The following is a 22,313-nucleotide window of genomic DNA, read 5'->3' as shown; positions in this document are numbered from 1 at the left end:
TTCAAAAGTCCTCCGGTGGTAAGACACTTTGACCCAGAGAAGAGAATCAAGATTATTACGGATGCCTCGAAGGTTGGAAGAGGAGCCATACTTCTGCAACCAGGCTCCGATTCGGATCCTATTAGGACCCGGGTCGGCTCCGACTCGGAACCGACTAGAAACCGAGTATACTGGCATCCAGTTGCTTTCTTAAGCCAAAAGCACAGCGAGACAGAACGTCGTTGGCTGGTGCATGACCAGGAATTGGGAGCAATTGTATTTGCTTTCCAGAAATGGCGTCACTACCTTGAAGGTAGCAAGCACCCCATCAGGGTGCAGACAGACCATAATAATTTAACTTACTTCTTCACTGCGAAGAAGTTGAATGCAAAGCAGGCCAGATGGGCTCAGCTTTTAGCGGCTTATGATTTCGAGATTGAATATAAGCCTGGGGTAAAGAACCCTTCAGACGCTCCATCCCGACGCCCGGACTTTTTTGAAGACGGGGAGGGAGAAGAAGATGTCGGATTATTACCGACTTTGCAACACAAATTGAAATTGAACGCATTGGAGTCCGGCATAAGGCTGGCAAGCTTGATATCTCTAGAGGATAGTCCCAGTAGGGCAAGCTTATCCCGAGGGGAGAGCCCCAGTACGGATTTGCGTATAGACGGTCAGGTTTCCGGAGCCTGCCGTTGCCAGAGAAGACTTGCACTTGGAGCAATGCAAGCCGAGGACGTTTTCGGCTCTTTGACGCCGTCAACTGCGGACCTAGTACGGAAGCTGCAGGAAGGGGACGCCTTTTCTCAGCGGAAGATGGTTCCGGCGGACGGGATTTCCAAATCCAAATTAACGGACTCGCCTAGGAACCGAGTCGAAGACGACTCGAAGGCAACTAGGAACCTACCTAGGAACCGAGTCGGAAACGACTCGAAGGCAACTAGGAACCGAGTCGGGGACTCGAAGGCGGCTTGGAGTACTAAGAACGGTCTCCTACATTACCACGAGAGGGTATATGTGCCAGAGGATATGGCTCTGCGGAGTGAACTCATGAAGTTGCATCATGACCACCCATATGCAGGTCATTTCGGCGTCGCAAGAACTCTTGACTTAATAAGTCGAAAGTATTATTGGCCCAGGATGGACCAAGACATAGACGAGTACGTTCGTACTTGTGAGATATGTCAGCTTGCAAAGGTGCGAAGGCACCGACCTTATGGTCAATTGCAATCATTACCGGTCCCATCAGGACCGAGTAAAAGCTTGTCTATGGACTTCGTCACAGACCTGCCTCCGAGCAGACTTCAGAAAGAAGTTTATGACTCTATATTGGTCGTTGTCGACCGCTTCACTAAGCTGGGCACCTATATTCCTTGTAAGAAGAGTATTAATGCTGAAGAACTTGCAGATATAATAACCGAGAGAGTTTTCAACATCTACGGCTACCCGGATAGCATCGTTACTGACCGAGGATCGCTTTTCACTAGCGGATTCTGGTCCGAACTGATGTATCAGTTCGGAATCAAGCGACGATTGAGCACTGCTTTTCACCCACAGACGGACGGCCAGACGGAGAGATTGAACCAGGTTATGGAACACTATCTGCGCTGCTATACGAACCAGCGACAGGATGACTGGGCGCAGCATTTGTCAGCAGCTCAGTTCGCTTATAATAACTCGAAACATGCAAGCACTAGGACGACCCCACTTAGGGGCCTAGTCGGCTTCGACCCGAAGCCTCCCTTTGATAACCATGTTGAACCTTCCACGGTTCAATCGACGCAAGAGCGCGTCGAGAAATTAAAAGAAATCAGGGAGCAGGTGAAGCTTCATCTTGAAGAAGCAACCCAGGTGCAAGCCACCTATTACAATAAACGTCACCAACTAAAAGAGTACGCTGTGGGTGACCGGGTGCTGTTATCCATGAAAAACCTCAAATCCTTTAGGCCAAACAAGAAGCTTGACTTCCCATATGAAGGAAGCTTTGAGGTTATCGAAAGGATAGGAAAGCAAGCTTACCGGCTCCGGCTACCGGCGAATTGGCGTCGAATTCACCCTGTTTTCCATGTCTCCTTATTAGAACCGTATTATCCACGGAGAGGAGAAGAAAGTGAACGGGAACCACAAGCGATTATTGTGGATGACGAAGAAGAATGGGAAATCGAAGCCATCGTCAACCATCGCACCTACCGCGGACGAACCAAGTACTTGGTAAAATGGCTTGGATATCCTTCTTATGAGAACAAATGGTTGGATAAAGAAGACCTCGGCAATGCAAAGGAACTCCTTGAGGAATATCACCAGTCGGCAGCCTATAAGGCAAAAAGAAGATAGACCCTTTTCCTAAGAACAGGTTTTTTGGTCTTCATCACTTTGGGGCCTCCTACCCGAAGCCGACTAGGAGCCACAAAGGCTCCGATTCGGAGCCGACTCGGAACCGTCCTAGTATATAAATATGACCTCCTCACCCTCCATTACACTCCTTGGCACCACCAACAAGGATTACTACTTGGCCATGAGAGGGAGCCGGCTGTGCTCCGGAATCACTCTTCCTGTTTTTCCCACCGGGTTTCAGGTTTAACGAGGATTCTACGAGGAAATCGCACGACGAGAAAGAAGATTTCATTATTCAAAAAAACAAAAGAAAACCAACCACCAAGACTAAACTACTGTCCCGAAGGACCACCCCACGCAGGAGGACTCCACAAAACACCGCCATGGCGGCGGGCGGCAGGGGAAGCAGGAGCAGCAGGGACAGCGGCAGGCGCAATGCCAAAATATTCATTCTATTACCATCAGTACTAGACTAGGCAAAAGCCCCATTGAAAGCAAACGCCAAAAAGGGATTACACTTACTTGCCGATTCAAGATTTGAAGAATCTGGCCCATGGTGCCTTCAATCCGGTCAAGGCGGGCTTCCAATGCTGCGACTCGGTCCGACTCGGACGGTCCCAGCGAGCGAATCCGCGATTGAGAGGGTGACGAGGATGGCTCCCTACGGAGCGTCCCCTCGACAACCCGAACCCAATCGGCGGCTGCCCGGATGGCCTCTGGAGACACGCCCAAGCGGAACATTGCTTGCACAATGCGGAATGAGGCCAACTGCGAGTCTGGTATAGAATCGCATTTTACTCCCAAACAGGAACAGCGACAACACTTTTCCGTTGGCAGACGCCGCACGCAGAAATTCTGGTGGCGGCCCACCAGTTTTGCACAACGCAAACAGGGGTGGCTCTGCCAAAGTACTAAGCGTTCATCCGCCACAGGGACGGCACCAAAGTACGCAGGAGGGACCCTCGCCAATCGAGCTGACTCCTGACTAGTCAACCGATGTAGACCGCGTGCTCCGAGCGCACACAAAGGAGCCCCAGATTGAGGGTCATAGTATCCCGAAAAGTCTGGCTGGTCGCCAGACAGAAGGACATCAGGGATACCCGGGGCAGAAGCCACCGGCACAGGCGTCTCAGAGGCGGCCTGTGTATGACGAGGAGTCTCATCGGCATCCTCCACCATGTTTTCAGCCAAGGGAGCCGAAGTGGCATCCCCGGCAGGGCCAGACTCAAGGCGATCGGTCATGTCGGCATCGGGCTCAAGGGACGACAAGTCCGAATCTTCCTAAAAATTGGATATACCTATTAGTATCTACTACATATACTATCCACCTAGGCCCCGAGACGGAGCCTACTAGGAGGGGGAAACCAAGGTCGATTTGAGAAAGCCTATATCGAACTACTTACAACAGCGAGGAGTGCGTCAAGCTCCTCGGTGGTGACGGCAGGGGGAGTAAAAACATTCTCCTATTATTCAAACCTGTTAGCCAATGATCTAATAACTGCTGGATGACTATTACGAGAAGTCCCAGAGACAACTGCGGTAACTCGGGATACCAAAGCACTATGCCATTCCACTAGGAACCGACTCGAAGCCGACTAGGAGCCTCTCAAGGAAGCACTTACCAGAGCAGGGCGGCGAGCACCGCGGCCACGACGAGTAGAGCCCGAGGGCCCACGACGGGTTGGGGTTTTCTACAAGAACGTCAGGATAGGTCAACATGCACCTGAACTGGGAGACGAACGGGCTTGGGGGCGCGGGGGGCCATTGCTGGCAGAGGCAGAAGCAGAACAGGACGAAGAAAAAAGCTTGATTCTAAGAACTACCATGATTTAAGATTAGCAAAATGTCCGTGATAGCTTACAACTCGAAACCAATCGACAGGGGAATCAACAAGGGGCACATACCAAGGTGTTGCTGCGCGTGGATAAGGAACATCCCATGTTTATTTTTGGAGTTCCCATATGTCAACACACGCGTGGGTGGACCCACCCACTGCTGCACCAAACCGCCTTCCGAATCAGGAAACCATGATGCCCTTTGTTTTGATTGGCCGGCTGCCGCAGCAACCACCGCGTCAGACATGAGGTTATTCCCAACCTACGGATACAAGGTCTCGAGGACGATCCCTTCCAGGAGGGATGGATTGTGAAGTGCCAGGCTCGGGGATGCCGATCCGGCTTACAAAGGCCTGCATATCCTCCGCGGGTTGAGTTGATACATCACAAAGGATGCATCTACCCCTCATGCTCGGTGAATATAACCCTGTTAGGAAGTAGGATCTCATCTAGATCAGGCTTATAAGCTTGAGACCCCATCCCCCAGGATGAAGGGGCTCAAGCGGTTTATTCTATATCAATATAACCCATATCTATTTACTTTATATACTGCCTCGACTCCTAGTAGGAACCCCCTCAGAGCCCAGTAGGTTCCAACTCCCTCATATATAAGTCTTTCAGACACCACCCACTTTACAGGTTGCTAAGCCACTAATGAAACAACATATATATTATGACCTTCGCATAGGGGTTGCCAAAGGTCAGCAATCAGTTTGACTACCTAGCGAACCATAGCTTTACTATCGAATCCAACTCTTGCCTGCTCTCTATATAATATCCTCACACTAACATTTGCTAACAAAATTAAATGCCCCTACTAGTACAGGCATTATGTATTGATGATAGAGCGATCGGGCGACAAAACCTGATTGTAGTCTACAAAAGTTTCTGATTGTAGTCTACGACATTAACCCTAGATTTAACTAGCAAAAATAACCCTAAATTAGAGTTTGTGATTGTAGTACGGCTCACTACACTCAGGTATTTTGGTTAGAAAATCTAAGGCCGGCGCTAAGTTATTCGGACTCCTGACAAATATGAATCAATTAATAAGAATTATCATATTTATAAACCCTCATAATTAATATAAAACTGTTTAACGTCCAATTAGATTGGAGGCGGAAGGTTTCCGGAGGAAACGGGCCTTGCCGGCTTACTGTGGCTGCATTAGCACACCGAATCTACGAACCGGCCGGTGCATTAGTAACAAAGCAATTTGGGCAACAGGATCGGCTGTGCTGTAGCTTCCTTCATGACACTATGGAGGCCTCGGCGATGGAAACTACAGGCACAGAAAGCATATTCAAGTACTTGGACCATGCTTGCGAACCCGGTGGGAACTATGCCCTCGAAACCTAAGAGACCAGCCATAAAGAACCTCTGCGAGAAGTAATATAGAAAATAGTTAGCAGTAAAGGTCAGTACAAAACGCGCGACTAAGGGAGCCGTAGCTCCAACTACAAGGCTACGTTGAGAGGATCAATCCACCGCAAATAAAGAAGCCAGCTCTCGCCACCACACCGCGCGACTCCTGCTGTGCACCCACAATAGATAACGAACCAGCGAAGCCTTCTCACCAAAAGCCAGCAGTGACTGGGTATAAGTCCGCATTGGTTTACCAACGACAGAACTACCGAAAGTGATTCTCTTTCTCTTTTTGTCCTTTCCGCCACACATCCTAGACATCAATTTATCCTCTCCCACAAGCTCCTCAAGCATCCAGTATGGGCTCGTTGAACCCCAATACAGCCCGGTCCCATCCGGCTTACGCTACGCTCGCATCTCGCCCTGATGTTCAAGCCCGTGCATTCTCAGCGGTCGAGGAGCTCTGCGCCATCTTCAAAACCCTGACAGCTCCTATCGGAAAGGACCACCTCGCCATATCTGCGGCTCTGAAGCTCTCTTTCCCTCCTTCAGTGGCCGACCCCATTCCTCACATCCGCACAGCCTGGGCTGCGACCCGGACGCACCATCCGCACCTTGGAAGCGTGCTCAACCCACAGGATCCCGCCAACGGCAAAAGCTCCAGCGCGGGCCAGACCATACTAATACCAACGTTTGACGCCGAAGAATGGCTCACCAATACTTTTTCGGTTGACACGGGATCATCGAACGCCAGTGTCCGTTTCAAGGCGTCCAAAAATGAAGACTACGCGCAATGTATTTGGATCCCATCCTCCTCGGAGGTCCTTTTCCAAACGAGTCACTGGCGGTTTGATGGCAATGCCATGATGACCATTGCCGTCAACTTTCTCAATGTCCTCACCCAGTCGCTGGCTAGGGGCGCGGACGCGCAGCTAGACAGCTATACCTCCCCGGTTGGGGATGGAAGCATCGCACCCGGTGCGGACTGGATTCTCGATGCCTTCAACGACGAGGAAAGCACCCCGGCGTATATGAGGAAGGCGGCAGACACCATGTTTTCTGACATGATGGCCGGTGCGCCCAGTGTTGCCCTTCCCGTGCGGAAAGGCAGCGACCATTCCGCCCCCGGGGACTCCCTGCGCGTCTCCCTCAACTTCGGCAAAGGAAAGACGTCGCAATTGCTGGCGAGCTGCAAAAGCAAGGGTATCACGCTGGCCTTGGCCACGCACGCCGCCCTAATCCTCTGCTCGGCGCGGTATCCCCAACACCCACTCTGTAAATCCTACGGGCGATTCGCGCCCGTGGACATTCGCAAAGAGTTTCCGCCGCCGTACAACACGCCTCAGTACTCCATCGGCGAGTTCTGCGCCGCGTTTCCCGTCGTTGTTCTGGACGTGGTTGGCGAGAACAAGTCCTTTGACCAGGTCTGCGCGGAGCTGCAGAGGTCCTACAATGGAGCCAAGCAGCTTGGGTTCACGGACGACGAGGGACGAGCTGTAAGCACGGCGAAGCTGGGGGCCGCGTTTATCAGGAGGGTGATTGGGCTGGTGCACGCCGAGGTGCCGCCCGACATGCCTACGACCCAGGCAGTGGACTTTAGCAGCCTGGGACTGGTGGAAAAGGTTCTGGACCGCGAGTACAGTGTGGCAGATGGGCAGTTGCGGGAGAAGGTGACGGTGGAGGACTTTTGGCTGTCGACACAGACGATAGCAAAGGCGGTGCAGTGCCATGGATGGACGTTCCGGGACGAGTTTGTGCTGCAGGCGAGCTGGAACGAAAGCTATTACGACACGGCGTTTATGGCAAAGTTTCTGGATGAGGTGAGGGAGCAGCTATTCAGCGGACTTGGTATTTAGGTTCTAGATGGGACATTACTTGTTGCAGATGGAGCATGGCAAGACTGTTCTTGAAAATGAGACTCGTTATAGACTTTACTTGGTCGTGCCAGACCGTACCAGACGATAAGAGATCATGCCAGATCACGCCGAGTTGCAAAACTACGACTAAGTCGAAAACTTAAAATTTTTATTATGCTATTATAGCTACATATTTTATATTCTGTAAAAAGGGAAAAAAAAATCGAAGGGAAAAGTAAAGCCAGTATTTTCTTGCCTATTGTGTAAAGCTCGAGTCGCGCTGTGTCGGCCATGCTGATTCATTCGCTCGCCAGGGGTGCTGACGCACCTAGACAGCTTCACCTTGAGTAAAAACTTACATTTTCCTTATGCAAATACCAAGTTAGAATCTAATGAAATTATAAAATATATTTTATCTAGTGGAGCGACAATAAGGCTGTGCGAAATCCTTGGACAAGGAAAGCACTGGGCGAAGGCTGGCCATAGGAATAAACCCACCGGGATGTAAGCCAAGTTACAGTGGGAAACCCTCCGCCGTGTAAGTGCCTTATGAAACTCCCCGACATTGGAGTGCAAGGTTCTTTTGCGCATGTTGCAATCAGTTTCCGTCATGGAGTTAACGAACTAGAGTCCGAACCAACAATTTGTCAGCTACAGGTACTGTTGCGATTTATTTAGAAGAGACACACGATAAAGTTCATCTGAGAGCTAGCCACAGTATTGCATCATTTCCTGTTCCCAAGACACTTGCACTCTTTCTCCATTCAAGATGGCTACCGTTTCTGATCAGACTGGAACTGTGAGCTTCATCCACGAGGTGCTCGCCGGCAAAGAGGCCCAGACGTGGTACCGCGTCCTCGGCGACCTGACACCCAACAGCCGTCCCCTGATCGCCGCCCACGGCGGTCCCGGCTCCAGCCACGACTACTTCCTGAACCCCCTCGCCAGCTTCCCCAAGGAAACCGGCAGGCCTGTCGTGCTCTACGACCAGGTCGGCAACGGCAAGAGCACCCACTTCACCGGTGAGGAGCAGCCTCAATGGCCCGTCGCGCTCTTCACCGCCGAGCTGGACAACCTCGTCACCAAGCTCAACATCCAAGAGTTTGATTTCCTCGGCCACTCCTGGGGCGGCATGATGGGACTCGAGTACGTGCTGGCGTATCAGCCCAAGGGGCTCAAGCACCTGATTCTGGACTCTGTGCCCGCGTCGGTGCAGCTCTGGACGAAGAACATCAAGGAGACGCTGAGCGAGCTGGGGCCTGCTGAGAAGGAGCTGGCGCTTGAGCTGGATGCGACGCAGCAGTACCAGGACGAGAGACTGCAGGCCATTATGAAAAAGGTGCAGGACAAGCATGTTTGCCGGCTGGATCCGTGGCCGGAAGCGGCGCAGGGATTCTTTGGGGTCATTTTTGCGAACCCAGTCGTCTACGGATCCATGTTGGGGCCGAGCCAGTTTGAGACTCTGGGACAGCTAAAAGGTAAGCAACTCCCCCCTCTGTTGTAAAACTCATATATGTTCATATATACATATGTTCTCTCAGCTGACAAAATCGTTCAGGATGGTCTGTCGTGGGCCGCTGCAAGGGCATCAAGATCCCGACGCTGGTGCTCCACGGCGAGTACGACTGGGCGGACCAGGCGGCCGTGCAGCCTCTCCTCGATGAGATTGAGAGTAGCCAGCAGGTGACGCTGAAGGGCTGCAGCCACATGTGCCACTTGGAGGACACGGAGGAGTTTACGAAGCAGGTCTTGAAGTTCCTCGACACTAAGTAAGCCAAGCCCATATAGAAACGAGGGGACCGCATGTAAGCCAGTGTGGCTGTAAAATAGACAAATAAATTGTCTCCGTCATTGATTCGCACCGTAGTTTCGCAGTAGGCGTGTTTACGAAAATTCTGGTAGGTCAGCCTAGTCCGTCAGATCCAGCTCTCAGTTGACATCAGTCAGATATGGCGTAACATAGCTGTCAAAGTCATGCTCATCCTCCCCTCCACCTCCATCTCCCACTTTTTCTTCTTGCTCCCAGACCACGTAATTGTTGGCTTGCAGCTCGTTGTTGTCACTGACCCGCCGCGGTCTCGTAGACTCGCAAGGGATGACGTATAGGCGGTGTGCATACCTTGGAGAAATTCGCATTTTGCTTCAGTCAGCGACACAAACACATGGGTCGTCAGGAATCTCAAAGTTAGAATTGTTAATGAATGTAGAATTTAAGTTAGCGAATTGTTCTTGTTTGCATAAATAATTTGTGTTGTGGTTACAATTCTTATTGTTAATACAGCTAGCTCATGAACAGAGCGACCGAGGTAATGAAGACACATTTTCCGGGGCGAAACACTGGACCATGCAGTCAAGCAGAAAAATATATTTTAATAACACAATGAATTACGAATGGTGCCAAAATTCAACTCTTGTGTCAATATGCATAAACACTTGAGGGAGTGCCGAGAATAGCTAAGCTCTATAGTTGGACAATTCTATTTGTGACCCATTGCGCTATGAATGCAAGTTCATGCTGTGTCAAAAAGTGCAGTGCCGTAAAGAATAAAATTGACATGAGATGTCAATGTCCATAGCGTCGTACTCAATTCAGAGGTTTGTCGAACTAGTGAGAAATATTTTGAGTTGTCTTTTATGCTCGTCTATGCTGGTCCGCCGGCGTTTCATCGCGTCCAGAATGGCGTCTACCGTAGTTATGTCTGCGTAGCTGCGTGAGCCCCGTGTCTTTGAACTTTTTGTAACGCCAGTAACAGCATCAGCTGTTGCCTCTTCCCCAGCAACAGGCGACACGACGCCGGACGGTAGGGAAGAAGGCCCACTACCCCAAGCGGGGCTGATGGTCTCAAGCTGTCCAATGGGGGCTATGGCGCTGTCCAGGCAGGATATTAAATGATTGAGCAGGTTCATAATCATGATGGATTGGGCTGTGCTTGAGAATTCCAGGCTGTCTGAACCAGGCGACGGCGACTGGCTATTATACGCGCCGCGAAACTTTTGTTGTTGCGAGAATGATGATGATCTTGCGGCGACTAGGTGTCGGTAGATGATGGAGTATAGCTTGTCAAAGGCAGAGAGGACTTGTTGGTGACAGGACAGCGCCATCAATGCGACGCCATCTTCCAGCAGCGCCAGGTGCTTCAGGTTGTTGCACGGCGCATTCGACTTTTCGGTCCACTGATGACGGTTTGAATCCAGGTCGCTGATTTCTTCGGCCTGCTTCAAGGCGAACACCAGCGAGTTGGTGATTCCAAACAGCTCGTTGATGATGGGAGAGTTCACTGAGGGAAGCGACTCGGAATTCCAAATGGATGCCGAGCGCGTCAGGCGGGATATGCGCATATTGAGCTCTGCGAGCTCTTGGACGATGGTGTCCATCGGGCTTCGCGGGTCAGAGGCACATTGTCGTTCACTGACGGCGCTAGATGTTGATGCGGAATGGTGGCTATGGTCCGTGTCGCTCCCCACCCGGCTCGGTGCCGAAGGTTTATTGTATGCCGATGGGCGGAAGCCTGTATTTGCGGAGAACGGCGTGCGAGATATTTGGTTGAGGTCGTTGGACAGCTGGCTCTCGCCGATTCTGACCTCTCCGGATACGCAGGCAAAGGGCCAGTCCTCTGCGCCCGGTACTGCATCAACAGATTGGTGTCGTGACGGGTCATTCCCTTCCACCAGCCATGTAGGTAGTGACTGGCATGTATCAAAGTCCCCGATGACGAGGAAATCATCGCTCATGCGAGCCAGTGAGCTCAGGCTAGACGGCGTGGACGCGTTCGATGCCCTAGCCGCGCTCTCCGGCAGCGCTGCTGCTGTTAGGTGTGACGTAGGCTGCGATAATGACGGTCTCCCGGGCTTTCGCTGAGCTTTATGAGCAGATAATGTTAGCTTTGGTAAAATGTAAAATGGACGCGGCGAATGATTTGAGTGTAAATCGAGGATTTGCTTACGGCTGTAGAAGCAATCAGAGCCGCTCTGGAGACATCGTAAACACGACCCTTTATTCCCTTTATCGCCCCTATTGCTCGTGTTGCTCATTTTCGGTCCTGGTAAACAACGTGCCTTTTGTTTGTAGCATCGGTCACACGACTTTCGAGGCGGCAAAGCATTCGGAGAGTCCATTTTCGACTAGATGCCGACAAAGGTACTTGGCGGCAGGAATGAACAAAATGGATAAGAAATGGCCCCGATGTAACATCCTCCGGGGATAGAATGGTGATTCTCATGGTAATGTAATAGTGATTGTTCTAAGGAAGAAGCTATTTAGTAAGTGAGCGGTCTTATATAGACCTGCGCACGTGATGTAGTGCCAAGCCTGGCCGGCAGGAGCCGTCAGCCAGTCCCGGCGCCCCGAGAACTGGCGGGCGTCTTGAATCATAAGTCTGGCATCTGTCGGCCCCAAGATAATCCACGATGACTCGAGCAGCTGAGGATGCTCCAAGTGCTCGTAAGGTTCAATCCTCAAACAACACGTGGATCAAGTGGCGGGCGAAACCCGCTTAGTACCAGTACATAGCTAAGAAACGGTGGCGGACTGGGGCCAGAATTTTCTTGATGATAGTGAATAGCCAGATTTCCACTCTCGTAAGCAGGCATGGCTAGGAATTAGATTAAACGGGAGTAGTGCCATGTTGCATATTGGATGGCGCAATGCCAGAGTATGCTGGTGCTAACATGCGATCCTAAGGCTGGGAGCTGACGTACTATGACTACGCTGCAACGCAGGACTGCTGCACGGTATGAGGGGATGGAGATGATGGAGAGACGCGGAAGGACCCTATCCCGTGTCGTCCCATTCTCATCAATTGTATGACGCCCCAACTTTGGTAAGTCGTTAACTACTGCGTAGTAACTAGCTCGTTCATGGTTGGAAGTCTCTTGTTTCGTAAGTACTGTTGTGAGTGCCAATGCAACAGAGGGCTGCATTTGTCTCGTTTAGATTGCCAAGGCGTCATTGAGATCGCCGAGCTGGACAATGGAGATTCAGCTCTCAGCCTTGCCAGGCTCGTTCGGTACACGCGCACGAGCTAGTGTTAGCAGTGCCACTAGGTCCATAGATCTTATTTGCTGGATAATTAAACCAGCTGTCATCTTGCTTTTTTGGGTAGAGCTATAGTACCAACAGTCTATGTCGCAATCACAGTGGGAGGAGATTGGCTGGAAGCGGCTCAAAATTAGTCTTACGGCGCGGACCGCTGGTGCCGTAGCTCCACCCAAAAAAGCGAGATGACAGCCGGTTTAATTATCTAACAAATAGGATCTATAGACCTAATGGCACTGCCAACACTAGCTCGTCCGCCGTATTACGGCGGACAATTAGAGAAATCGGACAAAACTTCGTCACACACTAGTAAAACTTATCAACACTAAATTTCTTTTTATTACCACAATACTACTAAATAAAGATAAAACTAATTTTTTATATAACTTTTTAATCCCTATATTAATTTTTATGAAAATTTAAATATAGAATAAATAGATTATTTATTATAGATTTTTTTTATTTTTATTTTCTAAAAATCATTATATTATAAAAATCTAATATTGAGATATTTAGAAATTATAAAAAGATTTCCGGAGGAAAGAGATTCTGCCAGTTATTACCGCTTAAATCCTATTAATAAGAGAGAAGGAGGGGAGAGAGAGAAAATTCTGCCAGCTATTACCGCTTCAGCTCCGTGGGCTTATATTTTCTATGAAAAAACTTCTAGTTTTAGATTTTATCATTTTTTTATATAATTTAATATATAAATGCGATTATATTAAAAAATCTAGACTTAATATTTATATTAATTTAAAAATTAAGATTAATTTATTTATTATTAAAAGAAAATAAGTAATATAAAATTATAAATATATAAGGGATGTGTTGTTAGAAATAAAAAAACATGTGCGCTTATGTAAAAATTGTAAAATAAACGGCGAGATACGGACCAGCCGCCATCTTGCTCACAGCACAGCACAGCACCCAGTGACATTATTAATTAATAGCCATCTCAGTGCATGTAAAACTGACATGGAATATCTTGACGGAAATGGTGCTGCTGGTTTTTGTTTTAAAAAAAAATCGTACATTCAGAAGTCGTAAAGCTACAATCGTTTACTTGGCTGGATTTTACATTAGCGTTTCTCAGCGTCTGCAGGTGGGAGTGGCATGCGGTTCTGCAGTTCATGATTCCAGCAGTAGGAGCCGCTGCTTAGAAATCACCGAGATATATATTCGCAGCCTCCCGTCCGCCCTTTGTCCAGTGCGTCTCTCTGTCTTTTCTAGCGACATCTAACAGCCGGAAAATTTTCCATTTTCCCTTCAAAATGCCTATTAAGATCCACGGCCCGGCTCGCGCCATCTGCACCAAGCGGGTGACTCTTGTCCTGGAAGAGAAGCAAGTACCCTACGAGCTGGTCCTGAAGAACTGCGACACTCTCGAGGCGCGTCGACACCCCGACTTTCTCAAGCTGCAACCATGGGGCAAGGTCCCAGTTCTCGAGGACGATGGCGTCTTCATCTTTGAAAGCCGGGCCATTTGCAAGTACATTGCCAAGAAGTACGCGGCGCAGGGCTCCAAACTGGTGCCAGATGACGCGGACCTGGTAGGATACGGCCTCTTTGAGCAGGTAAGCAAGCTAGCTATAACACAAGTCTGGAGTGCAAGTCGTCGCTGTGTTTAACTCCATCTCCGCTCAGGCCTGCTCCATCGAGAACAACTACTTTAATGACCCTGCAGAGAACCTTGCTTATGAGGTATACTTTAAGTCGTAAGTTGGTTGTTCTGCGTTGTGCCCAATTACTAGGCGTCCTTTCACTGACAAAACCCACATAGGCACCTCGGTAGAGGCGCCGCCGATGACGCCCGCGTTCAGGAGCTCGCGACCAAGCTGGACAAGGCATTGGCCGTCTACGATACTATTCTAGGGAGGCAAAAGTACCTGGCTGGTGACGAGATTTCGCTGGCTGATCTGTTCCATTTGCCGTACGGCAACTTGGTTAGGACTCTGGGCTACAAGGAGACGTTTGAGAAGTACCCAAATGTTGAGAAGTGGTTTGCAGAGCTCGCGGCTAGAGAAAGCTGGGTCAAGATTAGCTCTGCAGCATAATGGGAGATTAGGTATTCGCTCTTGCCAATCCAGAAAAATAGACGAAGTGAAAGTCTCGTCGCAGCCTGTACAATGCAGTCATCCTCTGGCATTTCGGCAACCTGTTGCATGCCATGTCTGGTATAACTAGTTGGTTAGTACGGAGTGGTCAATTCTAGACACGCTAATGGCAGTCCACTTCCCGCTGTAGTATTCTAAACAATCTGCTCACACTACACTGGAACTAACAAAGGTACGATGGGTTTGCGTGGGGATCGCCTTGGTACCCGATAGACTTATCGCTATACACCTGCCTAGGACGGTCGTATGAATGTAGAGCCTTGTCCTAGATTAGTGTTGGCTGCGGAGTCACGGCAACATCACGCCATTCTGATATCCGAGTGCGATTTGTCACGGCGGCCGACAAAAAGCGGGTATCTCGATGTGACGCGTGGAGGGCGCTCCCAGCATTGTAGAGGGAGGACCCGTGGCTCACAAATCACGGCCGTGTTCTTGTGGGATTGAGCGACAACAGCAACTACTCTCTTCAGATTCAGCAAGGTGGACTCTGTCGCAGGGAACCGTAATCCGTCAATGTGAGGGTTGATGCGCCGGGGCATTGAGATCCCGAGTGATTCCCGAGGCATATGCACAGGACATTTAAATGTCCCGGTGGCTGAGCACGCACGGTGGGTTATGAGTAGTAGGCGTCCATGGGGAAGTGTAGGTGTCCATGGAGTTGTCTAAATTTTCGGTTAGCGGCAGCCTTCGTATTTTGAGGAAACCCACCCGCAGCCTCACCGGAAGAGCCTTACACCCCGGCGTGACATCGTAAATGGCGTACCACGACATCTGTTTCAGCCCGTTAGTGCTGGCTCACGGAGGGTTTGGCCGGCTGGTCCCGGGGGGCTGGCCTCCCGCAATTCAATTGACAGGTCTTAGCTCATGTTGGGCATGAGCGCCCATGGGGGAGCTTCCCTTCCGCCCATTGCGCTGTGATTGGTAATCCCTTCTGCGCGGCCAGCATGCCATCCCGGGTGACTTGTCTTGAACAAGAAAGAGATCCACAACAAAGACGAGCAAGGAGCTGAAAGACTGCAGACCGCATACGTCCTGCACCTTTCATTATTAAGCACTTTTTGCTCTGTTGAATCCTGCGAGGCAATTATTAAACATGGGCTTTTGCTATGTTTTGTTGCATCCCATCATGTCGCTGTGTTTTGCGCGACACTGGAAGGGTCCTGGGTAAAAGTAGGCTGGCTTTCTGGTTACATCTTTGACTTCCATCTCACCATCGCCAGTCCCGGGTGGTATACGCACAAGCCCGCATATACCTTTTTTTTTTTTTATAAAGAAATTGAAATTTCAACAAAGAAACAGTCCAGGAGACGCGAAACCAGAAAAAAAGAGTACTTCCAGGACTCAGCCGTCTGCCGCAGTAATGGGCCTCGACTCCATGGTAGAGGTCACGGCGTCGGAGCCAAGCTCGATCATCGAGACCAAGGGCGAGCATGTCAACGACGGTTCTCCCAAAGACCGCGAGCCGGTGTATCCCAAAGGGTTCCAGCTCACCATTATCGCCATTGCGCTTGCTCTAGCCCTCTTCCTCATCGCGCTGGACATGGTAAGAACCCGCCCTCCTCTCTCGCCCTTGTAAAATGGAACGATATGGCGGCTAACTCAACAACCCAACCCCTCAGACCATTATTGCCACGGCTATTCCTAAAATCACCGATGAGTTCCAGGGCCTCGACAAGGTCGGCTGGTACTCCTCCGCTTTCTTCGTCACTATCGGCTCCTTCCAGTCCTGCTGGGGCAAGATTTACAAACACTTCCCCCTCAAGTTCTCCTTCCTGACGGCCATTCTCATCTTCGAGATCGGCTCCGCCATTTGCGGCGCCGCGCCTAACTCCAACGCCCTCATCGTCGGGCGCGCCATTGCCGGCCTCGGCGCGGCGGGCGTCAGCGCGGGCAGCTACACCATCATCGCCTACTCGGCGTCCCCCGAGAAGCGGCCCCTCCTGGCCGGCGTGCTGGGCATCTCCTACGGCTTCGCTAACGTCCTCGGCCCCCTGATCGGCGGCATATTCTCCGACAAGGTCTCGTGGCGGTGGTGCTTCTACATTAATCTGCCCGTCGGCGCCGTCTCCATCGCAATCATCCTCTTCTTCTTCCACGATCCGCCCGAGTCGAAGCCGGAAGCCGTCACCCTCCGCGAGAAGATCCTGCAGATGGATCTCCTCGGTGTCGCGCTCCTCATCGCCGCGACAGTGTGCTTTATCCTCGCCACGCAGTACGGCCAGGGCCAGTACAGCTGGGGTAGCGCGAAAGTTGTCGGCCTCATCGTCGGGTTTGTTGCGATCCTGGCGCTCTGGGTGGCCAACGAGTGGTTCATGAGCGAGCGGGCCATGGTCGTGCCGCGCATCTTCAAGAGGCGCACAAACATGGTTATGGCGGGCGTGGCCACGGCCATTGGTGGCTCGTTCTTCCCCGTCGTGTACTATGTGCCCATCTACTTTCAGAGCATTGACGGCACGACGCCCATCATGTCGGGCGTGCGAAACCTGCCCATGGTCATTGCCGTGACGTTTGGTATCTTTATTGCGGGCGGCGTCATCTCGAAGACGGGGAGGTACCAGTACGTCTTGCTGTTTTCGCTGGGCCTCGCCACGGTCGGCGCGGGTCTGCTTTACACGTTTGATCTACACACGTCCGCCGGCAAATGGATCGGCTACCAGATCCTCAGCGGCGTCGGCTGGGGTCTTGCCTATCAGATCCCGTTGATCGTCGGTCAGGGTTCTTGCGCACCGACTGACATGGCGCTGATTACTGCGACACTTCTCTGTAAGTATAAACCCTCGTCGCTCATATATGCCGAGCCCAATGTTTTGAAAGTTTATGCTGACAACGCTTTACTCGTAGTCTTCCAATCCTACGGCGCTGCCATCCTCATGTCCGGCGTGCAGGCCGCTTTTGTGAATCAAATGATTTCTAAGGTCATGCAATTGGATCCTACCATCAGCAAAAACCTGCTTGTTTTGACAGGTGCGACCGATATCTACAGGGTCTTCCATGGAGATCAACTGCAAGTCGTTCTGGTCGGCTATATGCACGGGCTCAGGGTTGTCTATGCCACCGCTATTGCCACCATTGGCGTCGGCTTCCTCATTGCCTTGGGCCAGCCGTGGAAGAAACTGAACCAATCTGCCGAGGTAAAGGCTGCCATCGTCGCTTAGACTTGATCTGTTCGGCTTTTCATAGATTGTTTGTGCTTTTGATAGGAGAATGGTCGGCGGGGCGCGAGGATCCTGTTTTATAGAATTGATAGCGCTGCCGTATTTGTGGGTGTCATGAACAAGTAGTGTTAAATTCGGTTTTTCTTTGATAGCTGTATTAATGTGAGTTCATCATTTTGGCGTTATCCTGCAAAAACATACTTGATTACCACCAAAGTAAATGATGAACCGGTGTCAAGAATGGGACGAAACAGGGTCAATGGACCTCCCCCAAGCCCCCTTCTCGAGCTTCTCACCACGTCTAAACGCCACGTCTTTCGTGTCATGCAACGGTCCACATCAATTCTAGAGTAAATTACTTATCCAATAATAAAATGTTAAATGATATTGATCCAAGGATTAACACTATAGCATATTCATCCCGCTATGTACACGTCCGTTGTCTAACCCTCACACACGATAAATATACTCTATGCCCGAAAATACCATCATGGCTGGCGCTGCCATCACGGCGGGGCTGAGATGGCTCGCGGCTTCATGAATGCTGCCAATACCTCATCTGTAATGTCCTCCCGTTTTGCCTGGAAAGTCTGCAAATACTTCCGCATCACCTCCGCGACCCTATGGGCGAGTTTCTCGCTTTCCAACCCCCGCAGTGTTGCAAAGTCTTCCTCTTCCGTCTGGTAAATGCGCAAATAGTCAAGCATAGTCTCTGTTCTCGTAAGCTGCCTCTTCAGCTTCTCCTCCATGACAGGAATCGTGTCACTCAAGAAAATGGACGATGAAGTCACTGACGCGGACATTTTGCCCTTGTCCGCGCCATCAAGACTCGGCACAAGCGAGGTGTAGATGAACGACGGCGTGCGCTCGCCAATCTGCGACGCGTATTTGCGGCTGATCCAGAAGAAGGGATCAACGTCTGGGCCAATGACGGTCAAGCTAGGCAGGCCCTTGGCTTTCAAGCCGGGGAGCACGTCTTGGAAGCTACCGGGCATAAAGCCGGCGCTCTGCTTCGCAAAGAAGTTGAACATGCCAATGTTCATGCTGTCATACTGAAAACCTGTGTGCTCGTGGACCTCGGCCGGTGTGATTTGCTTGGCAAATTCGAGACTCCGGCAGTAAAGTGGGCCATTGCTGTTCTCGAGAGAGGAAAACATGTACGTCAGTTTGGGATCAAACCCAAACGCGAGGATGTCCTTGGCGTTGTCGACAGTAAACCGCCGGAGATCGTCCAATGTGTACTTAGCGTTGAAGAGGTACTTGGAGTCGTCTGTCAACATGATGATTGTAGGCGCCTGGAAGACATCCTGGAGCCATCTGCGTTGCATGACGGTTAGTCTTGAATACTGGATTGACTGTGGGTAAGTCATCGGTAGACTTACTTTGCCAGCTCAAAAGGGAGGGCATGGCCAACGTGCATGCTCGTGCTGCTAGGCCCCCGACCAGTAAAGATGATGAACTGCTCTCCACGCTCATAGCTGTCCAGAATTTCACTCAGCTGGCGCTGTGCGAAAACAATCTGTCGCCGAACGAAGTGGTGGGCTTTCGCGCCTGTCAGACGCTCAAGGCGCTGTATGAGGTTTGCATCAATGCCCGAAGCCCCGGACTCGTCCAGGAACTTCCTGCTATCGGCGTTCAAACTAAACTCGTTGGTTGAGAGTGAACCCATGATTAGTTAACGTGTATGTAGGCGATGATTCAACACTCTCGGAATTAGATATGCTCAGCCGTCTCGGTCGGAGGGCGGGAGGGGCAAGTCACCTATGTTATCGAGAAGACTCCTTGATAAGGCTGAGAGAAGCGCATATATGAAATGCTTAACGGGCTGCCGAAGAGAATCAAAATAGAGACGCCACTCGCAAAGATCGCTGCAAGTGGCAATACCCTGGAGGATTCGTAAGACGGAGCTTTTAACTCTACGAGGCTACAATGGGTCTTCGTGCCAAATCTCCCGCCTCGCGTAACAAGCAAATTAAATCAACCGCCTTAAACGATTACCGGGCGGAGAGATAATGGGCTGTATAATCCTGTGTAAGTTGGTTGGTTGGATAGTGCCCTGCGCATGCGGAGACGGCATCATGATACGTTCAAGTGTGCCCGCCCAGGAGACTTTCCTAAAGGAAGAAAGGAAGCACAGAAATATCTTTCCGTGTCTCTGAACCTAGCTTAATTAAGAAAAAATCAATTCATATGATTGCCCTGAGCAACCTTTGAGGCTGGGGAACGGCCGGACGAGTATTAGTAACCTTCCGGAAACCCATACCAATCCTCCGGGTTTGCGCCAGCCCTATAAGAGTAAACCCACCGCCACCCGTAAACTTCCCGGACCTTAGCAACCCTTCCGTTTTAGGAAATTCTCCTGATAGTGATAGTTCTGTATAGTACCATTCTTCTTGAAGGTAGGTTGATTTAGTCAATCCTTCATATAACGGTTACCCCGAAATCACGAGTTACTCCCTGGTAATGGTAGCCGTTCCGGGCCGTCCAGTGGTGGCGAAGCTTGTACCCGTTTCAGAGGATTTATACGCCTCAATAAGCACTAAAAAATCTGTAGCTGATACATTGTAATCGATTGTAGCAAATGGTAACGTTGAAAGGCGTGAAACGCGTTGTTTCGATGCAAAAGCGAGCGTAGGATGCCGAGCTGAATGTCAATACCCCGGCCATTCGTCTTAAAATCAGCAACTCGGACATGGCGAATTATAAGGCTGTAATTAGGCATGCAGGTTTATACAAGGCATGCAAAGCAGAGATTTTGTTGTGTCTAGGCTGCTCTCTCGAGCATTAAAAGGTCAGTACGTCTCCCTTCATTGACAGTCTGCTCGTGATATCTCATCCTTGATATTGTAAGATCTTCAACAGCATTGAAGACTTTCCGTTTGTCTTTTTCTTCTATCCCATTCTTCTCTATCCAACTTAAGCAAGCCAAAGCTGCCCTATTCATGGCTGTCAACGAATTTGTCAAAGTAGCTTCGCCTACTGATATACTGGCTGATGCCATCCTAGATATCGTCCAGAGCTATGGCATGCATACTAAGGCTGCTGATAATGGCACCACCACTGTAAAGGAGTGGGAAGGTCGCCTCAAGTTTAAGGAGCATGTCGAGCACTGGATCTGTGTCAATGAGCCTATCCGGTTCGTCATCCCATCGTACCCTTTCAAGTCGGTAAGCATACCCGTTCTTGACATCAAGACACTGCGACGCTTTAACAAATACATGGGATAGGAAAACCCAGACAAGGTTACCGGCTCATTGCCGGACATGTCCGAGTACATTGGGCTCTTCCGACTGCATGCCCTGACCCTGGACATTCAGCAAGTCTATAACCTTGGCGCCGAAGTCACTGTTGCCTCTGACGGTGCTGTTTTTAACGGCAAGTCCTTAATTGATTCTCATCCCTTTGTATTTGTTATGTGGTTGCTAATTCACATCTATTTTAGATATCTATCCCACTTCGGACGAGAAAGTGTGGGAATACTCGCAAGCCATCAACCACATGGCCAAGAGTTACAACTTCAACGTCAGAATCTGCTCCCCGCACGAGCTATTGAAGCTTCCCAACTCCGTTGTCGACAGAAAGTCATACATAGATGGACTAGTCCAGTGCCGTTCAATCATCAATAAACGCACGAAGCCAGAGAAACTGGAGGAGCTCTTCAAACGGGACCCTGACTCATTGCGTACCTACTCGCAGATGAGCCGCTTCTACGAGGTCGATCTGAAGCACACACCTGTTCTGAAGAACCTTAACCGCACCCAGGGCAAGGTTGTTACAAAGAAGCTTGCTCGTGCCACCATGGCTCGCTCGGAGGCATTCACGGGCTTGGTACTGGAGGCCCTGCCTAACCATGTCCGCCTCTCTGTCCACGCCTCCTCTGGCACGGTCAAGCTCTCTTTCCCTCTTGTGCCTCAGGGTTCCAATAAAGCTTCCATGTTCCGAGTACCCTGGATGTCTTCTATCGCTGTCAACGTCGCGGGCGAGTGCCAGAGTGTCTTCTCGGCCGATGTCCGCGACACCCACGACCTCATCTACAAGAATGACAAGCCATGGTGCTACCGGGAGCGTCATCCCCTCTTCCAGTTCGACAGTGATAATGTTGTCCTCGAACACATCTACCCTCGCGGGCTGGCTATCATCAACCTCAGTGCTAAGACCAGCGTTATGAGCGCGGCTGATGTCGAAAAGGCGAGAGAACTCCGAAGACTACAGCCAGTCTACGTCTTTGACTTTGGCAACCTGACGGATGGCTTGCTTGAGGAAGAGCTTGTACTGCACGAGCAACTACTGAAGGGAGATATTCTACTGGGCGAGAAGGAAGTTGCGGCTGAGGATGAACTTCTCGTTTAAGGGAGCCTCAGTGAAGGAGGCCAGATTCAGGGTCTCGCTTAATTTGTTCGTTCAAACCCCCAAGAGCTAGCTGATTACCGCGACCTAATCGGTGATGAGTTAGATGGAGTCACGTTGTGGCCATTTTGTTTTGGTTAAGCCTCTAGCAGCTAAAACACAGGCCGCACGCCTCAACACATCGTGGTAACTCTCAAGAATTGGTTGGTAAGGCAGATGTTTATAGTGCCAGGCTTGAACATTAAAGTAATTACGGTGCGATTAATAGCATACTCGATTATTTCGCATTTCAT

General features: G+C 50.4%; 8 protein-coding genes across 8 annotated transcripts; 5 read left to right on the top strand and 3 right to left on the bottom strand.

Annotated features, from left to right (window-relative positions):
• Positions 1 to 2,645: 2,645 nt before the first annotated feature.
• On the bottom strand, positions 2,646 to 4,078 carry TRUGW13939_04826 (uncharacterized protein; the record flags this gene model as incomplete). Its single annotated transcript, XM_035487993.1, has 5 exons — positions 2,646 to 2,765; positions 2,836 to 3,594; positions 3,717 to 3,776; positions 3,936 to 4,004; positions 4,055 to 4,078. The coding sequence occupies 5 exons, from the start codon at positions 4,076 to 4,078 to the stop codon at positions 2,646 to 2,648; spliced, it is 1,032 nt and encodes a 343-aa protein (XP_035343886.1).
• Positions 4,079 to 5,872: 1,794 nt separating this feature from the next.
• On the top strand, positions 5,873 to 7,369 carry TRUGW13939_04825 (uncharacterized protein; the record flags this gene model as incomplete). The annotated part of the gene is made up of 1 exon (XM_035487992.1): positions 5,873 to 7,369. The coding sequence occupies one exon, from the start codon at positions 5,873 to 5,875 to the stop codon at positions 7,367 to 7,369; it is 1,497 nt and encodes a 498-aa protein (XP_035343885.1).
• Positions 7,370 to 8,138: 769 nt separating this feature from the next.
• TRUGW13939_04824 (uncharacterized protein) lies at positions 8,139 to 9,142 on the top strand (the record flags this gene model as incomplete). Its single annotated transcript, XM_035487991.1, has 2 exons — positions 8,139 to 8,847; positions 8,928 to 9,142. 2 exons carry the CDS (start codon positions 8,139 to 8,141, stop codon positions 9,140 to 9,142), a joined length of 924 nt encoding a protein of 307 aa, XP_035343884.1.
• An 816-nt stretch (positions 9,143 to 9,958) lies between these two features.
• Positions 9,959 to 11,485, bottom strand: TRUGW13939_04823 (uncharacterized protein; the record flags this gene model as incomplete). The annotated part of the gene is made up of 2 exons (XM_035487990.1): positions 9,959 to 11,229; positions 11,314 to 11,485. The coding sequence occupies 2 exons, from the start codon at positions 11,483 to 11,485 to the stop codon at positions 9,959 to 9,961; spliced, it is 1,443 nt and encodes a 480-aa protein (XP_035343883.1).
• Positions 11,486 to 13,675: 2,190 nt separating this feature from the next.
• On the top strand, positions 13,676 to 14,458 carry TRUGW13939_04822 (uncharacterized protein; the record flags this gene model as incomplete). The annotated part of the gene is made up of 3 exons (XM_035487989.1): positions 13,676 to 13,978; positions 14,049 to 14,119; positions 14,185 to 14,458. 3 exons carry the CDS (start codon positions 13,676 to 13,678, stop codon positions 14,456 to 14,458), a joined length of 648 nt encoding a protein of 215 aa, XP_035343882.1.
• Positions 14,459 to 15,878: 1,420 nt separating this feature from the next.
• TRUGW13939_04821 (uncharacterized protein) lies at positions 15,879 to 17,673 on the top strand (the record flags this gene model as incomplete). Its single annotated transcript, XM_035487988.1, has 3 exons — positions 15,879 to 16,061; positions 16,138 to 17,281; positions 17,360 to 17,673. The coding sequence occupies 3 exons, from the start codon at positions 15,879 to 15,881 to the stop codon at positions 17,671 to 17,673; spliced, it is 1,641 nt and encodes a 546-aa protein (XP_035343881.1).
• A 506-nt stretch (positions 17,674 to 18,179) lies between these two features.
• TRUGW13939_04820 (uncharacterized protein) lies at positions 18,180 to 19,342 on the bottom strand (the record flags this gene model as incomplete). Its single annotated transcript, XM_035487987.1, has 2 exons — positions 18,180 to 18,990; positions 19,056 to 19,342. The coding sequence occupies 2 exons, from the start codon at positions 19,340 to 19,342 to the stop codon at positions 18,180 to 18,182; spliced, it is 1,098 nt and encodes a 365-aa protein (XP_035343880.1).
• Positions 19,343 to 20,615: 1,273 nt separating this feature from the next.
• TRUGW13939_04819 (uncharacterized protein) lies at positions 20,616 to 22,023 on the top strand (the record flags this gene model as incomplete). The annotated part of the gene is made up of 3 exons (XM_035487986.1): positions 20,616 to 20,840; positions 20,901 to 21,033; positions 21,116 to 22,023. The coding sequence occupies 3 exons, from the start codon at positions 20,616 to 20,618 to the stop codon at positions 22,021 to 22,023; spliced, it is 1,266 nt and encodes a 421-aa protein (XP_035343879.1).
• Positions 22,024 to 22,313: the final 290 nt, after the last annotated feature.

Source organism: Talaromyces rugulosus, chromosome II (assembly GCF_013368755.1).
Source record: "Talaromyces rugulosus chromosome II, complete sequence".
NCBI classification, from domain to species: Eukaryota; Fungi; Ascomycota; class Eurotiomycetes; order Eurotiales; family Trichocomaceae; genus Talaromyces; species Talaromyces rugulosus.
Note: the sequence above shows the minus strand (reverse complement) of the source record. Positions and strands in the feature narration are given on the sequence as shown.